Source organism: Rhinoderma darwinii, chromosome 5, assembly GCF_050947455.1.
Source record: "Rhinoderma darwinii isolate aRhiDar2 chromosome 5, aRhiDar2.hap1, whole genome shotgun sequence".
NCBI classification, from domain to species: domain Eukaryota; kingdom Metazoa; phylum Chordata; class Amphibia; order Anura; family Rhinodermatidae; genus Rhinoderma; species Rhinoderma darwinii.
The window spans coordinates 130,478,791-130,497,984 of NC_134691.1; the positions used below are offsets into that span (position 1 = coordinate 130,478,791).

The 19,194-nt window shown below is 40.3% G+C and overlaps 1 protein-coding gene across 3 annotated transcripts in view; it reads left to right on the plus strand.

The window, feature by feature from the left end:
• ZNF236 (zinc finger protein 236) overlaps positions 1 to 19,194 on the plus strand; it is a 169,765-nt gene that overhangs the window by 19,141 nt on the left and 131,430 nt on the right. For all 3 annotated transcript variants that reach the window (XM_075826517.1, XM_075826515.1, XM_075826516.1), the window contains exons 5-8: positions 300 to 424; positions 4,921 to 5,093; positions 6,494 to 6,631; positions 11,280 to 11,351. In XM_075826517.1, coding sequence (XP_075682632.1) covers positions 300 to 424; positions 4,921 to 5,093; positions 6,494 to 6,631; positions 11,280 to 11,351 — 508 coding nt within the window. The remainder of the gene's footprint in view (positions 1 to 299; positions 425 to 4,920; positions 5,094 to 6,493; positions 6,632 to 11,279; positions 11,352 to 19,194) is intronic.

Consider the following 19,194-nt stretch of genomic DNA (forward strand, 5'->3'; position numbering starts at 1 on the left):
CAACAAAGCCCGGACTGTTGAAACTCTAGCTATCACTCGTGCGAGTTCCTGTCTTGCTACTTTGCTATAACAGCAGTATTAATATCTCCTGCTGAGGCCATTCAGAGCTGGATCAGTTTCTTTATCAATAATTTATTCCGAACATCACTTTTAAGAACACAAAATACTGCTCTTGCAGAATTCTTGGAGTACTTGAATGTCAGCAGTGGAGAGGCCATTGTTTCATTACTTTGCATCTATGTCATTTCTTGCAGCTTTTCTTGCACTATTGTTCACATTTTGCCCTTGATGATTTACAGGGTCACAAGTACTAGATCTTACAATAGAAACATAGATAGAAGTGGATTCTCCTACTCCTGTCCACACTGCGGTAAAACGTTTCAGAAGCCAAGTCAGTTAACACGCCACATTAGAATACACACAGGTAAGCAAATTGACTTCATTTGCTGCATTCAGATAGCAGTTCAATCGAAATCTAGTATTTCCTATGGTGTACAAAGAAGGCGCAGATAGGGAAATCCAAGCTTGTTGTTAACATTGTCTGCTGTATTAGCAATTACAATACGTAATGTATAATAAATGACAAATTGTCAGTTGTGATTTTAAGCTGCGAGGGGGTTTTATTGTTATTTGTTCTGCCCTGCTTTCATGTCATTTTATAGAATTTAGATGGAGCCTGTCACTCCAATTTAGTATCTGTCCACCTGTGAACATCATGTTAAAACATATCTATAGAATGAATCGACTTAAGTTGAGTAACTTCGTAAATCCATTGCATTAATTATCTCGTACTGATCCTGATACATACTGTTCTGTAGTCCAGAGCTGCATTCGCTATCCTTGTGGTTGTTATTGGAAACAGTCGACAAGCTTTGTTGTCAGACATATCCCTAACAACTTAGCCCAGCTCCTATAATGCAGTGGGACAATTCAGTCCTTCGTCAGATTGCTGGAGAGTGCCTGGTGTAAAGATGATACTTTCCAGAATTCAAATTAACAGGCCATACTCTGCAGAGAATGCTGGGAGACTTCAGCTCAGAATTGTAGCTCTGGACCATAATAGATCCTTTAACCTTAGGATCAGAGCAAGTTATGTCATTCAATGTATTTACAAACTTAGGCTCTGTTCACATCTGCATCGGTGGCTCCATTAGGGGCCACTTTCGCACATTCTGTCATTTTTGACAGGCAAAATGCTGTGCTATTTTGTTTGTCAAAACGACAGACACCTTGATGGGACTCTGACAGAACCCGTTAAAGTCAATGAGTTGCGTTGGACGCCATTGGTTTCCATCAATGCGACAGATCCGGTGACTCCAGTTTTTCATTTTTCTGCTCCTTTGATGGAGCAAAACAACGGAAAACCCGAAGAAGAGCTGCACGAAGTAGATTCAATTTATATTTAAACTGTAAAATGTTGTCCAAAGGTGAGCATATGCTTTACCTATTTAATGTTTGAACAGTGTCCTCATTTTTGTTCAGTGTCCTCATTCACTGACCGCAAACAAAGGTCTTGATAATTCTCAGGCATTGAAACATGTATATTAGAATTTGTGGAACTTTTGATTTATACTAGTGATTTAAGCTTTATTTATATAAAACCGGAAAACCCCTTTAACGTATTAGTATGTGGGATAAACGTAGAAGCCTCAGTAGTTCAGGAGGTTTTTGCATAGCAGGCTGAGGCCCCTTTTACAACATATATGGGAGATGTGCTCTGCCATACGTCTTTTTAGATCAAAAGGAGGATTGGAGAACGGCACGAGGTAGAGGGGGAACATTACTTCAAGTTTTCTAAGGGAATGTTTCTCATCTCTTGTGCCGTTCTCCAATCATCCTTTTGATCTAAAAAGACGTATGGCAGAGTACATCTCCCATATATGTTGGGAGGGGAGCCTTCCATAACTCAGCGTATGACCTTCTCAAACATCTAAGGATATTATACTTTGTTGTCGAGGTAAATATTCTGTTCGTGTGTGGTCATCTTTGGAAATGTATTGCAGGGGAGGATTGTTTTATATGTAGTCCCTCCCAGATAGCGCTGTATGGATAATGTCCTATAAACATACCCAATCCATAGAAATCCGCTTATATAGATAGAAACTCCCACCTATTAGCAGGCCCTGAGATAAACACTTGAACACCATGTATAAGTAAATATTCTAGATTTTTAAATCTGTTCCCTCTAGATATTTTGTGCTTCGATATATGCCATCCATTATTGTATAATATATGACCCCTTTTATTATGATCACTATTCTGCTATGGCGCTAATATAAAGACATCAAGGCTTATCACTCTCCAAGTTGACCGTGAAACCAAATAGTGAGCAAATAAATCTCTGATGACTTGGACCCAAACCGAGCCCATAAATAAGTCCATGTCTTACTAACAGAGCGTTGACCTTCTAGTAACATTCACACAAGACCCAGCCTGGCTATAGGTGTATAGACCCTAGCTGTGATATAAACTCTTCTATTGAAGTAATGGTAATTAAAACTTGTTGCGTAATGAGAAAATGCTTTACTACAGCCTCAGTACATCAGTCTGTTATGGCTATCATGTTGCTGTGACTTTTTCTAATACTGCCATTTTATTCCTGCAAATGCATTTCAGCCACTAGAGGTCCCCCTTCACCCGTGAAAGTTTGCCTTGTTCTAATATACTGAGTTTTTGGTTCCTTCGTTCTCATCATTATAAAAGAGTCTTTTGATCGCAAATCTTTCTGTACATCACACATTTTATATCTCTTCTGCATAGTTTGCGGGTGTTACAAGCCATTGAATATTGTCTAATATTTTGTCAGTGTCTGAAAATGAATACAAAATTTTGTCCATGTAGACCTTTTTTGTGTTAATTCAATATTTATATTGTTTCCTAATTCTCCACGGCAAGTAGTAGTGAAAACTAAAACCTTTGCTCATGTCCTTGAGGCTGGATTCACACATCACACTTTCATTTATCAGTTGTGCACTAATGGATCCCTGAGAGGGGAGAAGGATAAAGTTTTCCTCTGGAAAGTTATACAACTTTCTAATATAATTGATCAATTCCTCCCTATTTTCCTGATTTATGTTTGCTGTCAATCCTCTCTACCTGTGGTATGTTTACCGTAGGGGTGTATGCCATGTCTCTAGCGGGTCTTCGCACTGTCCTTAAGCTGTGCGATTAATAGGCAGTGTAGTTAGTGTATGATCATGGCCTTGTGGGTACTTTGATGTCGGCTGTTTGAGTGGGGGGTACTTTTCTTAGTGTGTTTCAACATTTCTAAGCCAACAATCTGGATTTCAGGATAATACGTGTTTTCTACAGCAAACTATCAGGACATGAGATACTGTATCTTGGGCTCCGCTAGTATGTGCAGTTCAAAAACTGCTCTCATTGAAAAATGTGGAATGAAATGTATAAAACTAAGTTTTATTACAACAAATGAGTCAACATAGCGTCCAATGCCACATGACAAGATATTCCTAAATGGTCTGTCAGTCGCTAGTATGCCACTCAGATTTCAATTCTGTCTTCCCCTTATAGATGAAAGGAACAGTAACATAGCAATTCTGATTGAGTAGAGCTATCAAAGACATGAAATGACTCCCCCGATCACCTAGAGCATACCGGCTAAGTAAAATTGGCAAAGCAATTCTTCTATTTATCATTGAGCCTTGTTTGGTAGCTAAATTAATTGTCTTATCAAGAAAATCCCTTGTCTAAAAACAACCACCCTGGTCATCAGCTGATCACTAAAGGTTCAGCTCCGAGTTCAGATTTCGCTGCAATGACCGGTCACTGGAGGCCAAAATGTAGTATTAGAGTGGCCATACACATTAGATGCTTGTCGGCCGAACCCCCTGATTTCAGCGAGACCCGCCGACCATCGAATGTGTATGGCGGCGTCCCAACTCTCCGACTGCAGATGTGGGGAAAGAGAAGGATCGGGCTGTTAAATTTCGACATTCCCGATCCTTTTGTTTATAAGGAGATGCCAGACTCCGCTCCCTTCTCTTCCTTTTGAAAACACTTGCACACTTGGTACGGGGGAGTCGGGAGGAACAGCTGTTGGCTGAACCGCTATGTAAGAGGTTATATGGACATTGGTTGTTTTGATGAGACAACCCCTAATATCTCCCTAAATTTTGTGCAATGCATGAAGCTCAATTCCTGCAGTATATACAAGTGCATTGCGCCAAAAGACTGACATTTACACAAGTGATGTAAGCGGTCGGTATGTTCCATCTGGGTGCTAAAAGATTGAGATGCCTCCCTAATAATACATGTACGTAAAAAAAGACATTTCGAGAGCTCAAGGCTTTCTGGATAGCATAAAAATTGATCTTGATTTTGGCTTTTAACAAAACTTTCTATGATGAGAAAGATGTATGAATTATGAAAAAGTAGCTTCAAAATCGAAAAATGTAGACCGCTGCTATAATAATGTGCTAGCCTGCTGCACTTAAACCTGGGAAATGCTCCTCTAGGATTGTAAATGCTAGGAAATCTTCTCTTTAAATGTCCTATTGTATAGGGGAACGAATCAGGCCTGACATGAAGTGCTAACACTTGAATGGAGGAGCAGGGACATTTGAATGGAGGAGCAGGGAGCTGTCAGATCAGAACCGCTTCATGGACCATTGAGTTCCATTGAAACAGACTCATATTTGCAGCGGGTCACAATTACGGACCTACATTGTCCCTCTCTCCAGTGACAGAAATTGAAGCCAATGTATGTTACGAAGTGTTAGCATTCGATGTGCTGATACTTTGTAATATACATACTTTATAGATGTAAACTTTGAACTGTTTTTCATAGCTGAACATACCTATAAAGCAGTCTATATGTTTTTTTTTATCCTGTTATACAGATTACCCTTCACTGTTCATAAAGGAAATTGTATTTGTTTTTTTTTGTTTTTTTTAATTCAGGCGAAAGACCCTTCAAATGTAATCTGTGTGGAAAAGCTTTTAACCAAAAGGGGGCGCTGGCCACCCACATGGTTAAGCACACAGGGGAGAAGCCTCATGCCTGTGCTTTTTGTCCAGCTGCCTTTTCTCAGAAAGGCAATCTCCAGTCTCACATACAGCGGGTTCATTCAGAGGTAAATACACAACCATCCAGTTACTGTCTATTTTCAGACTGATCTGACAAGTGTCAGCAGGAAATGATCGGAATAATGGCTTATGAATTGTGAAGTGTTAATCATTCTGCTGCCCTTTTCTCTTCTGTACACCCCTGCAGCAGTTCAGTCTTTGTGGTGTCTATTTTCCCATTGATATATATCTAAATCACGGTACAGGGAGGTCTTAAACACATTGTCACATTTTCAATTGCAGATTTAGTGTGGGTGTCTGGATTCTAGTAAATAAAGTATAATAGACTATGATAAAGGTGGAAAATCTGAGAACCCAAATTTCAGTTACGATTAAGTCATACATACATTCAGCATTCAATAATGTGAGCACAACACACCGTGGTCAGATCAGAATAAGTTACTATGTTTGCTTTTACATTAAATTCACAATTCTCCTTTTATTAGAGTAAATATCATTTAATCAATCAATATTTATGACCTCATAATTCTTTTGAATTTCGCCTTTTTAACACCATTTTACTTTTAGATCCAAAATGCTGTTCTGGTTAATTTTGTAATATATCTTTATAGGGATCTGAGCTCTTTTCTGACACAGAGCTCCAAATCCCCTGCTTCTCTTAACATAAGCCATAGAGTTATATGATAAAATTCAGGCTGCCTGGAATCACCGCTAGGAGTTTGCTAAAGGTTGATTTATACAGCTCCCATTAAATGCAATAATAAATCTGTATGCAGTAACCTCCCCCTAGTGGTGGCTGCAGACAACTAAAATTTAAAGAGATTGTTTTGATGATGAACAGGGGACTCCCCACTATCTTCCAGAATGGAGTGCCACTAGAATGAGTCACTCCCCCCCTGCAGACTTGGTGCGGCAATGCATTACATGGTTCATCCATTTATTTAATGTTGCGTGGTAAATCTGTGGCTGCCCACAGCTTTCCCTTTCAGCTGATATCCGGGGGTTTCTGCACTCGGACCTGCAATACTCAGCAGATTGCCAGTGCAGCATTCATTTAAGGAGAGCATTTTCCAGTTGAAACAACCCCTTTGTGACACTGTAAAGCAAGGAAATTTTTAGCTATAGATATATTATAGAATTAAACGGCGCTGAATTTAGATTAAAAATAAAATGGCGGACATTCACATTTCAGACCAGTCGTGCATTTGTAAAATGGACAGATATTTGTAGGGATGTTACGACATTCATTTAAAATTTGGAGTCTCGCTGAGCATTCTCCAAACACTACTCATACCAAATTAATATTGCAACAGTTTTGAGAACTTGGTGCGTGTTCAGTAAAATATGTGCCATTCTTCATGAAAAAAATCTATCCGCATGAACACAGCTGTCATCTATGTATCCCACTGACTTGACATTCTGTTGCTTTTTTTCATTCATATTTAAGGTGAAGGATGGAGCTACATATCACTGCACAGATTGTAGCTGCGTGTTTAAAAGCCTTGGCAGCCTCAATACTCACATTAGTAAAATGCATGTGTTGGTATCCCAGGCTGCACCACCGTCTACTGGAGCAACTTCACAGGTAAATACCGTATATTGATATGGTATTCCCAGAATCAACAAATATCGCCTGTCTGCAGGATAGGTGATAATTATCTGATCGCTGGAAGCCCCACTACTGGTACCCCCACCGATCAAAAAAACGGTGGTTCTGAACTCTTTGAACTGCTTGACTTCAGTAAGGTGGACTTTGAATGGCGCGGTAGCACACATGCTCCACCGCCGCTCCATTCAAAGTCTATGGGAATGATGGAAACAGCCGAGTACAGAGTTTGTTTTCCATACGTACTATAGACATTGAATGGAGTGTCGTCGGGCACATGCCCCATTCAAGCCCCTCCTCACCGCAGGGGCTGCAGTGAGGAGGATCTGGGGGTTCAGGAGCCCTGTTCTTGCGAATGGTGGGGGTCCGAGCGGAGGGGGCCCCCCATCAATCAGACAATTATCACCTATCCTGTGGATAGGTGATAATTGTCGATTCTGGGACAACTCCTTTAAATGGTTGTGATCAATTCTTCTTCATGGGTACTGACTTTTGCACAGTTTGTGTTTTTATATATATATATATATATATATATATATATATATATATATACACATATGCAGTGAAGGAAATAAGTATTTGATCCCTTGCTGATTTTGTAAGTTTGCCCACTGTCAAAGACATGAACAGTCTAGAATTTTTAGGCTAGGTTAATTTTAACAGTGAGAGATAGATTATATATAAAAAAACAAAAAAAAACAGAAAATCACATAGTCAAAATTATATATATTTATTTGCATTGTGCACTGAAAAATAAGTATTTGATCCCCTACCAACCATTAAGAGTTCAGCCTCCTCTAGACCAGTTACACGCTCCAAATCAACTTGGTTCCTGCATTAAAGACAGCTGTCTTACATGGTCACCTGTATAAAAGACTCCTGTCCACAGACTCAATAAATCAGTCTGACTCTAACCTCTACAACATGGGCAAGACCAAAGAGCTTTCTAAGGATGTCAGGGACAAGATCATAGACCTGCACAAGGCTGGAATGGGCTACAAAACCATAAGTAAGACGCTGGGTGAGAAGGAGACAACTGTTGGTGCAATAGTAAGAAAATGGAAGACATACAAAATGACTGTCAATCGACATCGATCTGGGGCTCCAGGCAAAATCTCACCTTGTGGGGTATCCTTTATCCTGAGGAAGGTGAGAGCTCAGCCGAAAACTACACGGGGGGAACTTGTTAATGATCTCAAGGCAGCTGGGACCACAGTCACCAAGAAAACCATTGGTAACACATTACGCCGTAATGGATTAAAATCCTGCAGTGCCCGCAAGGTCCCCCTGCTCAAGAAGGCACATGTACAGGCCCGTCTGAAGTTTGCAAATGAACATCTGGATGATTCTGAGAGTGATTGGGAGAAGGTGCTGTGGTCAGATGAGACTAAAATCGAGCTCTTTAGCATTAACTCAACTCGCCGTGTTTGGAGGAAGAGAAATACTGCCTATGACCCAAAGAACACCGTCCCCACTGTCAAGCATGGAGGTGGAAACATTATGTTTTGGGGGTGTTTCTCTGCTAAGGGCACAGGACTACTTCACTGCATCAATGGGAGAATGGATGGAGCCATGTACCGTCAAATCCTGAGTGACAACCTCCTTCCCTCCACCAGGACATTAAAAATGGCTCGTGGCTGGGTCTTCCAGCACGACAATGACCCGAAACATACAGCCAAGGCAACAAAGGAGTGGCTCAAAAAGAAGCACATTAAGGTCATGGAGTGGCCTAGCCAGTCTCCAGACCTTAATCCCATCGAAAACTTATGGAGGGAGCTGAAGATCCGAGTTGCCAAGCGACAGCCTCGAAATCATCTGTAAATCATTAAGATCTGCAAAGAGGAGTGGGCCAAAATTCCATCTATCATGTGTGCAAACCTCATCATAAACTACAAAAAACGTCTGACTGCTGTGCTTGCCAACAAGGGTTTTGCCACCAAGTATTAAGTCTTGTTTGCCAAAGGGATCAAATACTTATTTCTCTGTGCACAATGCAAATAAATATATATAATTTTGACAATGTGATTTTCTGTTTTTTTTTTAAATATAATCTATCTCTCACTGGTAAAATTAACCTAGCCTAAAAATTCTAGACTGTTCATGACTTTGACAGTGGGCAAACTTACAAAATCAACAAGGGATCAAATACTTATTTCCTTCACTGTATATATGTGTGTGTGTATGTGTGTATGTATGTATATGTATGTATGTATATATATATATATATATATATATATATATATATATATATATATATATAATTATACTTTTTAAGCAACTATATGTCCTTTCTGTGGTTCTGGGCAAGGTGAGTAATGCACGGAATCATGCAAGGTATGGTTATATAGAAACATCTCATCTTACCATAGCAAAAACATTATCACATCCGTTTGTAGAAAGGCAATATAGAAGGCAGGAAAAATAGACATGGTACATGTACCTGAGGAAGGGGTTAGATCAACCCCAAAAAGCCTTATATATTACCTCAATATATCTCTTAGCCTCCATTATTTCTGCCTTCTCTATTGCCTTCAAGTATGGTCCTGTCCCTGGGTTTGACCCAGAGGCAGACCTTCTCTGTGATGAAAACATCTCACCTACATGTGAAAGTTGTGCATGTTCATGTGAATGCAGATCTAAGGGTATGTTCACATGGGCAAATTGCATGCGTATTTAGAGGAACAAAATGCCTCGTAATATGTCTCTAAATTGCAATACGCCTAGAAACCGCTCCCATTGAATTCAAAAGGAAATATGATGTGTCGTTCAGATGAGGCGTATTTTTACGCCGCTGTATTCAAATATGTCTCGTAAAAATAAATAGCATTTCACTACTTGAGGCGCTTTTGGAGCTGATTTTCCTTTCCCAATATAAAAAAAAGCTTTGAAAACAAGCCTCAAGATAATTTTCAAAATACGCTAGCAAACGCCAAAAATGCTTTAAAAAAAGGCCTGGATTCAGAGACTGTTTTCTCTTTAAATCAGTATCGTATTTTTCTGCCTCAAACATACCCGTGTGAGCCTACCCTAAGGCTGGGTTCACACGACCATGTTACGTCCGTAATGTACGGAACGTATTTCGGCCGGAAGACCCGGACCGAACACAGTGCAGGGGGCCGGGCTCCTAGCGTCATAGTTATGTACGATGCTAGGAGTCCCTGCCACGCTGCCGGACAACTGTCCCGTACTGTAATCATGATTACAGTACGGGACAGTATTTCCACGGAGAGGCAGGGACTCCTAGCATCGTACATAACTATGATTCTAGGAGCCCGGCCCCCTGCACTCTGTTCGGTCCGGGTCTTCCGGCCGAAATACGTTCCGTACATTACGGACGTAACATGGTCGTGTGAACCCAGCCTAAGGCCTAGTTAACACAGGCGGAAAAAAACTGTCTCAGAATTCCTTCAGGAAATAGTGAGGAAGATTTTGAACTGCCTACGGTTTTTTTTTTTCCGCTACATTTTTTTTTTCTGGTGGCCATTGAATCTAATGCAAGGATCGTGGGCAAAAAACACTGGGGAAAAAGCACAGGTAGTTCAAAATTCCTGCCTCACATTTATTTCAATGGGAGGTCAGAGAAGGAAACCTCTGCGAGAAAGGACATCACACTTTTTTTCCCCGTCTGTGGTTAAAAGACGCCCCAGAGAAAAATCGTCTCTGCCTCTGTTGAAATCAACGGGGAGCAATTTTGGCTGTTTCACTGTCAAAATCAGCACCTTAAAAGCTCAGTGTGAATAGACCCTAAATCTGTTTTTTGCATCTATCCATATTACTATATTAGGTTCTACTGCACCATGAAACTTCTTTTCTTTTTTTTTTTTAAAATCTTTTTTAGGTATTTGTAAACATTTGTACTATGTAAAAATGGTATGATGCAATAGGACACTGTAGAATTGCATCAATTATCCATTGTATCATTTGCAATTGCTATGGAAACATTCTATTAAATGTGGCCAGTGGGGCTGCAGAGGACAAATGTTATGATGTAGCCCTAATCGTAATGTCAAATTTATGATACATATTTAGACACTTTTTGCATCTACAGTAGAAAAGTTCATTACATTGTGTGAATTCCCTTTATATATAATTTAGCTCCTGTCTAAACCTGAAAATTCAAGATTACTTGCAGTTATCTACAATATCTAGGGTTAAGTAGTCAAAAAAATAAGTATTTATTGTGACAAGGCGATCCCTGGGTCCTTTTAGACCAGGGCCTTTTCAATCTTTTTCTCTTGGGTCTCACTAGCCAGAACATGGTGATTCCTGGACCTCTCCATTGATCAAAGTCTATGCCAACATTTTTATTACCTCCAATTTATTATAAAATTTGTCTCCTGGACTCCGTAGAACATTAAAATAAGCTCAAAATGTAATTATTTTGTCCATCCAATGAATGATGCAGATGCAACTATAAGGCCTGTGCAGCTTCTGTTAACACTGACGCCATGGCTGCATCTCGCCAACAACCGGGAGACACCTTACAGTTTGAGAAGCCTTGTTCTGGACCAGAGTGGGCTAGGAAGCATTTAGTCGTTTTGGCAATATTTCGTTGTTTTTTTTTTACTACCATGTTTGTAGAATAAGTATAGATTAATATTAATGGCTTTCATTTCTCCCTCCTAAGGATACATTACAGCCATCTGCAATATCTGATACAAATCTTATGCAGCAGTCTCCTGATGACAAATGGAAAAATGTGAGTACCATACATCGAAGAGAAATGCACATTACGCCTTATTCAGACGAGCGTGTACGTTTTGCGTCCACAAAAAAAACCACTTTGTATTTCATTTGTTTCAGTTTCTGTGTGGTATCCGTGTGCTTTCTGTGTCTCATCCGTGTTCCTGTTTTCTTTTTTTTCTTATCGTTTCTTTAGCAACTGGTGCGTGAAAAACATGGACAGCACACAAATGTCTTCCGTGTGCTGTGCGTGTTTTTCACGCACCCATTGACTTCAATGGACGACGTGGTCCACAAAAACTGTTCAAAATAGGACGTGCAGTGAGTTTCACGCAACGGAGACACGCTGTGTGAAAAACCACGGTTGTGTGAATAACCCCATTGAATTGCATTTTTCTTTTGCATTTCTTTTTAACGGACAGCACATGGCGTATATTACGCTGGTCTGAATAAGGCCTTATAGTTTCCCCATTTGCCTCTTTTATGCATTGTCGACTTCTTGCCTCGGATGGATGTTTTGTTCATTCATGGCTTTCCGTTTTATAAGGTCTGAGACAAAAGTTTTACTACTATTACAATCACTTGCTTCTTCCATTGTTTCTAGGAGCATTTATATCCACTTACAATCATGCGAACGAGTGAAATTAAATGGTTCTTTATCAAGTTTCTTTATATTCTTATTTTATGGTTACTTGCTCCTCAGTACTTTCATTCAATACATAAGTTTACTACATAATATATAGCTTGGAACATGATATTCTGAAAATGTGCACGTTAACCCAGCCGTGGTCTTTTTTGGGTCTTCAGGAAGCATACTATCAACATAGCTTTGTGATTTTATAAAAAAATTTTATCCATCTTTTAGGGGGATTTTTTATGCCTTTTACCTTGCGGAATAAATAACATTTTAGCTTTATTTGACACTAGCTTTTATACCCGCCGTTTCTCGGGAGGTTGACTTACGGTATAGATAGAGTAAAAGCTCACTATTTAAATACCTCTCAGTATGAATTGAATTGCTACCTCTCGATATGAATTTAATTGCTAGAGAGTGTAAATAATGGTTTTGGAAGCATAAATGAAATGAAGTAATCTATTCATTAAAGATTTATATAGTGTTGATTTAGGACTGCATGATTCTATTCCAACACTTTCTTGTAAACAATGTTTTTTGTCTTTTGATCCGGTGCCAAGATGTAGAGATTCTTTCCAGTGCCGACTCTGGAGCAAGCAACATATAGTTGCCCATGGGAAAAACAGGGACTTTGAAGGTGTATTCCTGCCACTTAATCAAAAATTGCAAAAGGAGGCAAACTTTGTTCAATGTCCAATCAAAAATAGCTATTCCCTGATTTTAAACCAATGAAAAATCGGGCTTCAAACAAACACTCGAAAATATATATAAGATGTTTACACGATTACAGCAATATCAAATATGTATAGTGTTTTTTTGGTTTTTTTTTCGTTTTCTACTTCAGCTTTAGGTTCCGTTAATGGGTTCCGTCAGACCTTTCCATCGGAGAAACCCATCAACGGAAAGGCAAACAGAAACAATAGCTTCCGTTGGCATTACCATTGATTTCCGTAAGGTTTCTGCTTTTTTGGCGGAAACCATAGTGCAGTCAACTGAAAGCTATGGTTTCAGTTTGCCTTTCCATTGGTGGGTTAGTCTGATGGAACCTAACGCTAATGTGAACAGGCCCGTCTACATTCTAAGAGCCATGACTTTTATTTTTATTTTTCCATCAACGTAACTGCATGAGGGCTTGTTGAGTTGACAGAGGTGTCAAACTGACTAGGTGCTCCAGTCGCTATTATAAAGGGTAAAGCAGCCAGGATGCAATAGCATCGATAGGGCTCTGATGGGCTGACAGAGGTAGCCCGCTCTGTTAGGGTATGTTCACACGCTAGCTGGCTTTTACGGCTGAAATGACAGCCTGTTTTCAGAAGAAAACAGCTGCGTCGTTTCAGCCGTAAATGCTCCTCCTCGTAATATACGAGGCGTCTGTGATGCTCGTATATCTTGAGCTGCTCTTCATTGAGTTCAATGAAGAACGGCTCAAATTACGTGGCAAAGAAGTGCCCTGCACTTCTTTGCCGAGGCAGTCAATTTACGCGTCGTCGTTTGACAGCTGTCAAACGACGACGCGTAAATTACAGGTCGTCTGCACAATACGTCGGCAAACCCATTCAAATGAATGGGCAGATGTTTGCCGACTAATTGTAGCCCTATTTTCAGATGTAAAACGAGGCATAATACGCCTCGTTTACGCCTGAAAATAGGTCGTGTGAACCCAGCTTTAAACTGTTTATGTGCTGCAGTCTCAATTGAATGCCTCATTTAAGAAGTTAAGCGTCCACGATAGGAGGTGTCTCTGATCTTGGCTATTACAGCAGGAGTCCGGCTGTCAATCACAACCGCTTCCAGCAGTGATCGGAAGACCACCAGAAGAATGTAATTAGGACTTCATAGTATGTCCAAATGTGGGAAAATGTATAATAATAACTTGCTATTTCTGACTTGCTTCACATCGCCTTATATATTATTTTAAATATATAATAAATTTACATACCATTATTTTTGAACTGTAAGAAGATTCACACAGGAAGACTCACAAAGATTTTAAATCCATCAATAACAAAGTGACATTTTATCATCATTCGCTGAGAACCTAATTAAAAAATTACAACCAATATGGCTGTAAACCCTGATGTCACTTTATTAAAATGGTGATACAGAACGGAACATCCCTAAATATGGAGAGAGAAATAAGTCACTGCTACGACACCTCTGATAGCTTTTATCTCCTAAGATAACAAAGGATTCTTTTTTTACTATTTACCAATCAGTGACCAATCAGCGTCATACACTTCTCATTGTTCCAGCCCAGCTTCTTTCACTGCACAATCACACTGTGCTGTTGATCATGCTGGGCTGGAACACTGAGAAATGTATGACGCTGATTGGTCACTGATTGGTCAGCGTCATACACTCCTCTGTACAACACCCAGTTGGTAAAAAGTAAAAACACGCCCAGGAGATAGGACACTTATAATCTGGTGACAGAGCCTCTTTAAATACAGTTGGAAAAAAAGTATAGTGGGGTATTAACAAATGTATGCTCTTTGGGCAGGCCGATCTCTCTGATCATGTTAGATGTAGATTTCCCAAGTTACATATACGCTGAATGTATTGTCCAAATCTGATGCGATGGTGCAAGTGGTAGAAGCTAAATGTAAACAAAGCATACTGCAAATAGGGACACTGAGGTTTGTTGTGGCTTGAACCTCGTTCTAAGAAACAATTGTCAATGTTTAACCCCTTAGCGCACCAGGACGTACCGGTACGTCCTGCATTGAAGTGCTTTAAGGCACAGGGACGTACCGGTGCGTCCTGGCTAAAAACTGTCACCCTGTCAAATGACAAGGTGACAGAACTGTGCCGTCAACTGTTCATGACAGTTGATCGGCACAGTAAGACGGCAGGGGACCATTCACAGCGGTCTCCTGCCGGCGATCGCTGTGATTGGTCAGTCAAAGCAGACTGACCAATCACAGCTCCATGACGTAAGGTATGTGATGGCGCTGGCTCAGCTTGAGCCAGCGCTATCACCGCCGGTAATCAGATGTCCGGCATCCCTCTGCAACGGCCAGGACCGGAGCTAGGCTCCGATCGGGCCGATTAACCCCTTCGATGCATCGATCAACGCGATCGATGCATCGAAGTGTCTTGTAGCCTGTCGGCAACCACGATGGTTGCCACGGGCGCGGGTGTCAGCTGTTTGTCACAGCTGACATCGTGCTCTAACGGCCAGGACCGGAGCTAGGCTCCGATCCGGCCGATTAACCCCTTAGATGCAGCTATCGCTGCATCTAAGTGATTAGATCGCACGCTATGGTTGCTAATGACAACCATCGACACACGCGGGTGTTCCGATGGTTGCTATGGCAACCGTAGTCTAACAATCGCTTCCTAGTACGGAAGCCTATTTGGCCCCGCCGGGAGGCGAAGCCTAGTAGGCTTGCTGTCAGTGAATAGCTGACAGCTCTAATACACTGCACTATGTAGGTAGTGCAGTGTATTAGAATAGCGATCAGGGCTTCATGCCTTCAAGTTCCCTAGTGGGACACAAAAAAAAAGGTAAAACAAGTTAATAAAAATGTTGTAAAAAAGTTAAAAAAAATAAGTTTCATGAAAAAAATAAGTTGCAAAAAACACTAACAGCCTTTTTTCCTATAATAAGTCTTTTATTATAGGAAAAACAGAAAAGCATAAAAAAAAGTACACATATGTGGTATCACCGCGTCCGTAATGACCCCAACTATAAAAATATCATGCTATTTTACCCGTACGGTGAACACGATTCCAGAATCGCTGTTTGTTAGTCACAACCCCTCGCAAAACAGAATAAAAAAAGGGATCTAAAAGTTGCATGTACCCCAAAATGATACCATTAAAAACTGAAGCCCGTCCCGCAAAAAACAAGCCCCCCCCCCCGCAGCTTTTTTGACGGAAAAATAAAAAAGTTAAGGCTCTCAGAATCTGGTGACACAAAAAATAAATTTGAAACAAGTGATTTTATCGTGCAGACGCTGCAAAGCATAAGAGAAACTATATACATCTGGTATCACCGTAATCGTACCGACCCGCAGAATAACGTAAAATTGTCATTCATAGCGCATGGCGAACGCCGTAAATTTTTTTTTATAAAAAACATCAGAATTGCAGGTTTTTGGTCACCTTGCTTGCCAAAAAAATTAAATACAAAGTGATCAAAAAAATCGCATGTACCCCAAAATGGTACCAATGAAAATGACAGATTGTCCCGCAACAAATAAGCCCTCACACGGCTCCGGTGGTGAAAACAAAAAAGTTCTGGCTCTCAGAATATGGTGATGCAAAATGTGCAGAGTGTACATTTGCGGGTAAGATCTGGCACCATTTATCAGTGTGACACCGGCCACATATCTGCGGATTATTATTTATTTACCCCATTATTACACCCTCTTATTATACCCTGATGTACCCCGCACAGATTACATATGCCCCCACATCATAAACTGAAATACCAGCAAAACCCCAAACAAAACTGCCACTAAGCAAAATCTGCGCTCCAAAAGCCAAATGGCGCCTCTCCCTACTGAGCCCCACAGCGTGCCCAACGGGCAGTTTACGTCCACATATATGGCATCGCCATACCCGGGAGAACCCGCTTAACAGTTTGAGGTATTTGTCTTCAGTGGCATGAACTGGGCACAAAATATTGTGCGCTAAAATGGCATATACCTGTGGAAATTTGCAATTTTCACTTTGCACCATCCACTGAGCATTCATTTATTATAGAAAAAAAAAACCCTGTGTGGTCAAAATGCTCACTACACCCGTTAATAAAATGCCTTCAGGGGTGCAGTTTCCAAAATGGGGGTCACTACTTGAGGGTTTGTTTTACTATTTGTCCCCAGAGCCCTGCCATTGTGGGCTAATGCTGCGAAAATCACCAAAATAGCTCTCACATGCGCCTTTCACGCCTAAGCCCTGTCATATATCCAGGCAAATGATAAATGCCTTGAGGGGTGTAGTTTACAAAATGGGGTCACTTCTCAGGGTTTTACACTCTACTCTGGTACCTAAGGGAGCTCTGCAAATGCGACATGGCGCCCCTACACCAGTCCAGCAAAATCTGTGCTCTAAAAGCCACATGGCACTCCTTCCATTTTGAGCTCTGCCATGTGCCCAAACAGCAGTTTAGGGCCACACATGGGGTATTGCCGTACTCGGGAGAAATTGGGTAACAAATTATGTGTGGTTTTTTTCTAATATTACCCCTTGTGGAAAAAAAATTGGGTGCAAAACTACATATTTTTGGGGAAAAAAAATAATTTTTCATTTTCATACTGCCTCATTCGAATACAATCTATGAAACACCTGTGGGATCAAAATACGCACTACACCCCTAGATGATTACCCTGAGGGGTATAGTTTCCAAAATGGAGTCACATCTCAGGGGTTTCTACTGTACGGGTACCTCAAGGGCTCTGCAAATGCGACATGGCGCCCAAAAAACAATCAACTAAAATCTACATGCCAAGTAGCACTCCTGCCATTCTGAGCCCTGCGGTGTATCCAAGCAGCAGTTTATGACCACATGTGGGGTATTACCGTACTCGGGAGAAATTGGTTTACAATTGTTGGGGCGCTTTTTCTCCTTTATTCCTTGTGAAAATGAAAAAAATTCAACATTTTAGTGGAAAGAATGTAGATTTTCATTTTCACTGCATAATTCCAATAATTCAGCAAAAAAACTGTGGGGTCAAAATGCTCACTATACCGCTAGATAAATTCCACGAGGGGTATAGTTTCCCAAATGGGGTCACTTTTGCCGAGTTTGCACTATTTTGGCCCCTCAGTGGCTTTGCAAATGTGACATGGGGCCACAAACCATTCCAGCAAAACTTGAACTCCAAAAGTCAAATGGCGCTCCGTCCTTTCTAAGCCTTGCCGAGTGTCCAAACAGCAGTTTATTACCACATATGGGGTATTGCTGTGCTCAGAAGAGTTTGCTTTACAAATATTGGGGTGTTTTTTTTTCCTTTTATCTATTGTAAAAATGAAAAAATCTGAGCTAAAACTATATTTTTATTAGAAAAAAATTTAGATTTTCAATTTCACGGCATAATTCCCATAAGTTCAGCAAAAACCGTGTAGGGTCAAAATGCTAACTATATCCCTAGAAAAATTCCTTGAGGGGTGTAGTTTCCAAAATGGGGTCACTTTTGGGGAGTTTCCACTGTTATGGTCCCTCCAGGGCTTTGCAAACACGACATGGCACCGAAAACCAATGCAGCAAAATCTGCGCTCCAAAATCCAAATGGCCCTCGTTCCCTTCTGAGCCCTGCCGTGGGTCCAAACAGCAGTTTATTACCACATATGGGATATTGCCGTAATCGGGAGACATTGCTTTACAAATGTTTGGGTGCTTTTTCTCCTTTATTCCTTGTAAAATCTAAAACATCGTATGTTTTTTCAGAAAAAAAGTAGATTTTCATTTTCACAGACCAGTTCCAATAAATTTAGCAAAAAACCCGTGGGCTAAAAATGCTAACTATACCTCTTGAAAAATTCCTTGAGGGGTGTAGTTTCCAAAATGAGGTCACTTTTGGGGGGTTTCCACTGTTTTGGCACCACAAGACCTCTTCAAACCTGACATGGTGCCTAAAATATATTCTAATAAAATAGAGGCCCCAAAATCCACCAGGTGCTCCTTTGCTTCTGAGGCCGGTATTTCAGTCCATTACCGCACTAGGGCCACATGTGGGATATTTCTAAAAACTGCAGAATCTGGGCAATAAATATTGAGTTGCATTTCTTGGGTAAAACCTTCTGTGTTACAGAAAAAACTGTATTACAAATTAATTTAGTAAAAAAAAATTGAAATTTGTAAATTTCACCTCTACTTTGCTTTATTTCCTGTGAAATGCCTAAAGGGTTAAAAAAAAATTCTGAATGTGGTTTTGAATACTTTGAGGGGTGCAGTTTTTAAAATGTGGTGTTTTATAGGGGGTTTCTAACATATAAGGCCCTCAAAGCCACTTCAGAACTGAACTGGTCCCTGAAAAAATAGCCTTTTGAAATTTTCTTGAAATTGCAGCTAAAGTTCTAAGCCTTGTGACGTCATAGAAAAATAAAAGCACGTTCAAAAAATGATGCAAACATAAAGTAGACATATGGGAAATGTTAACTAGTAAATATTTTGTGTGGTATTACGATCTGTTTTACAAGCAGATACATTACAATTTAGAAAAATGCAGATTTTTGCAAATTCTCTCTAAATTTTGGTGTTTTTTACAAATAAATATTG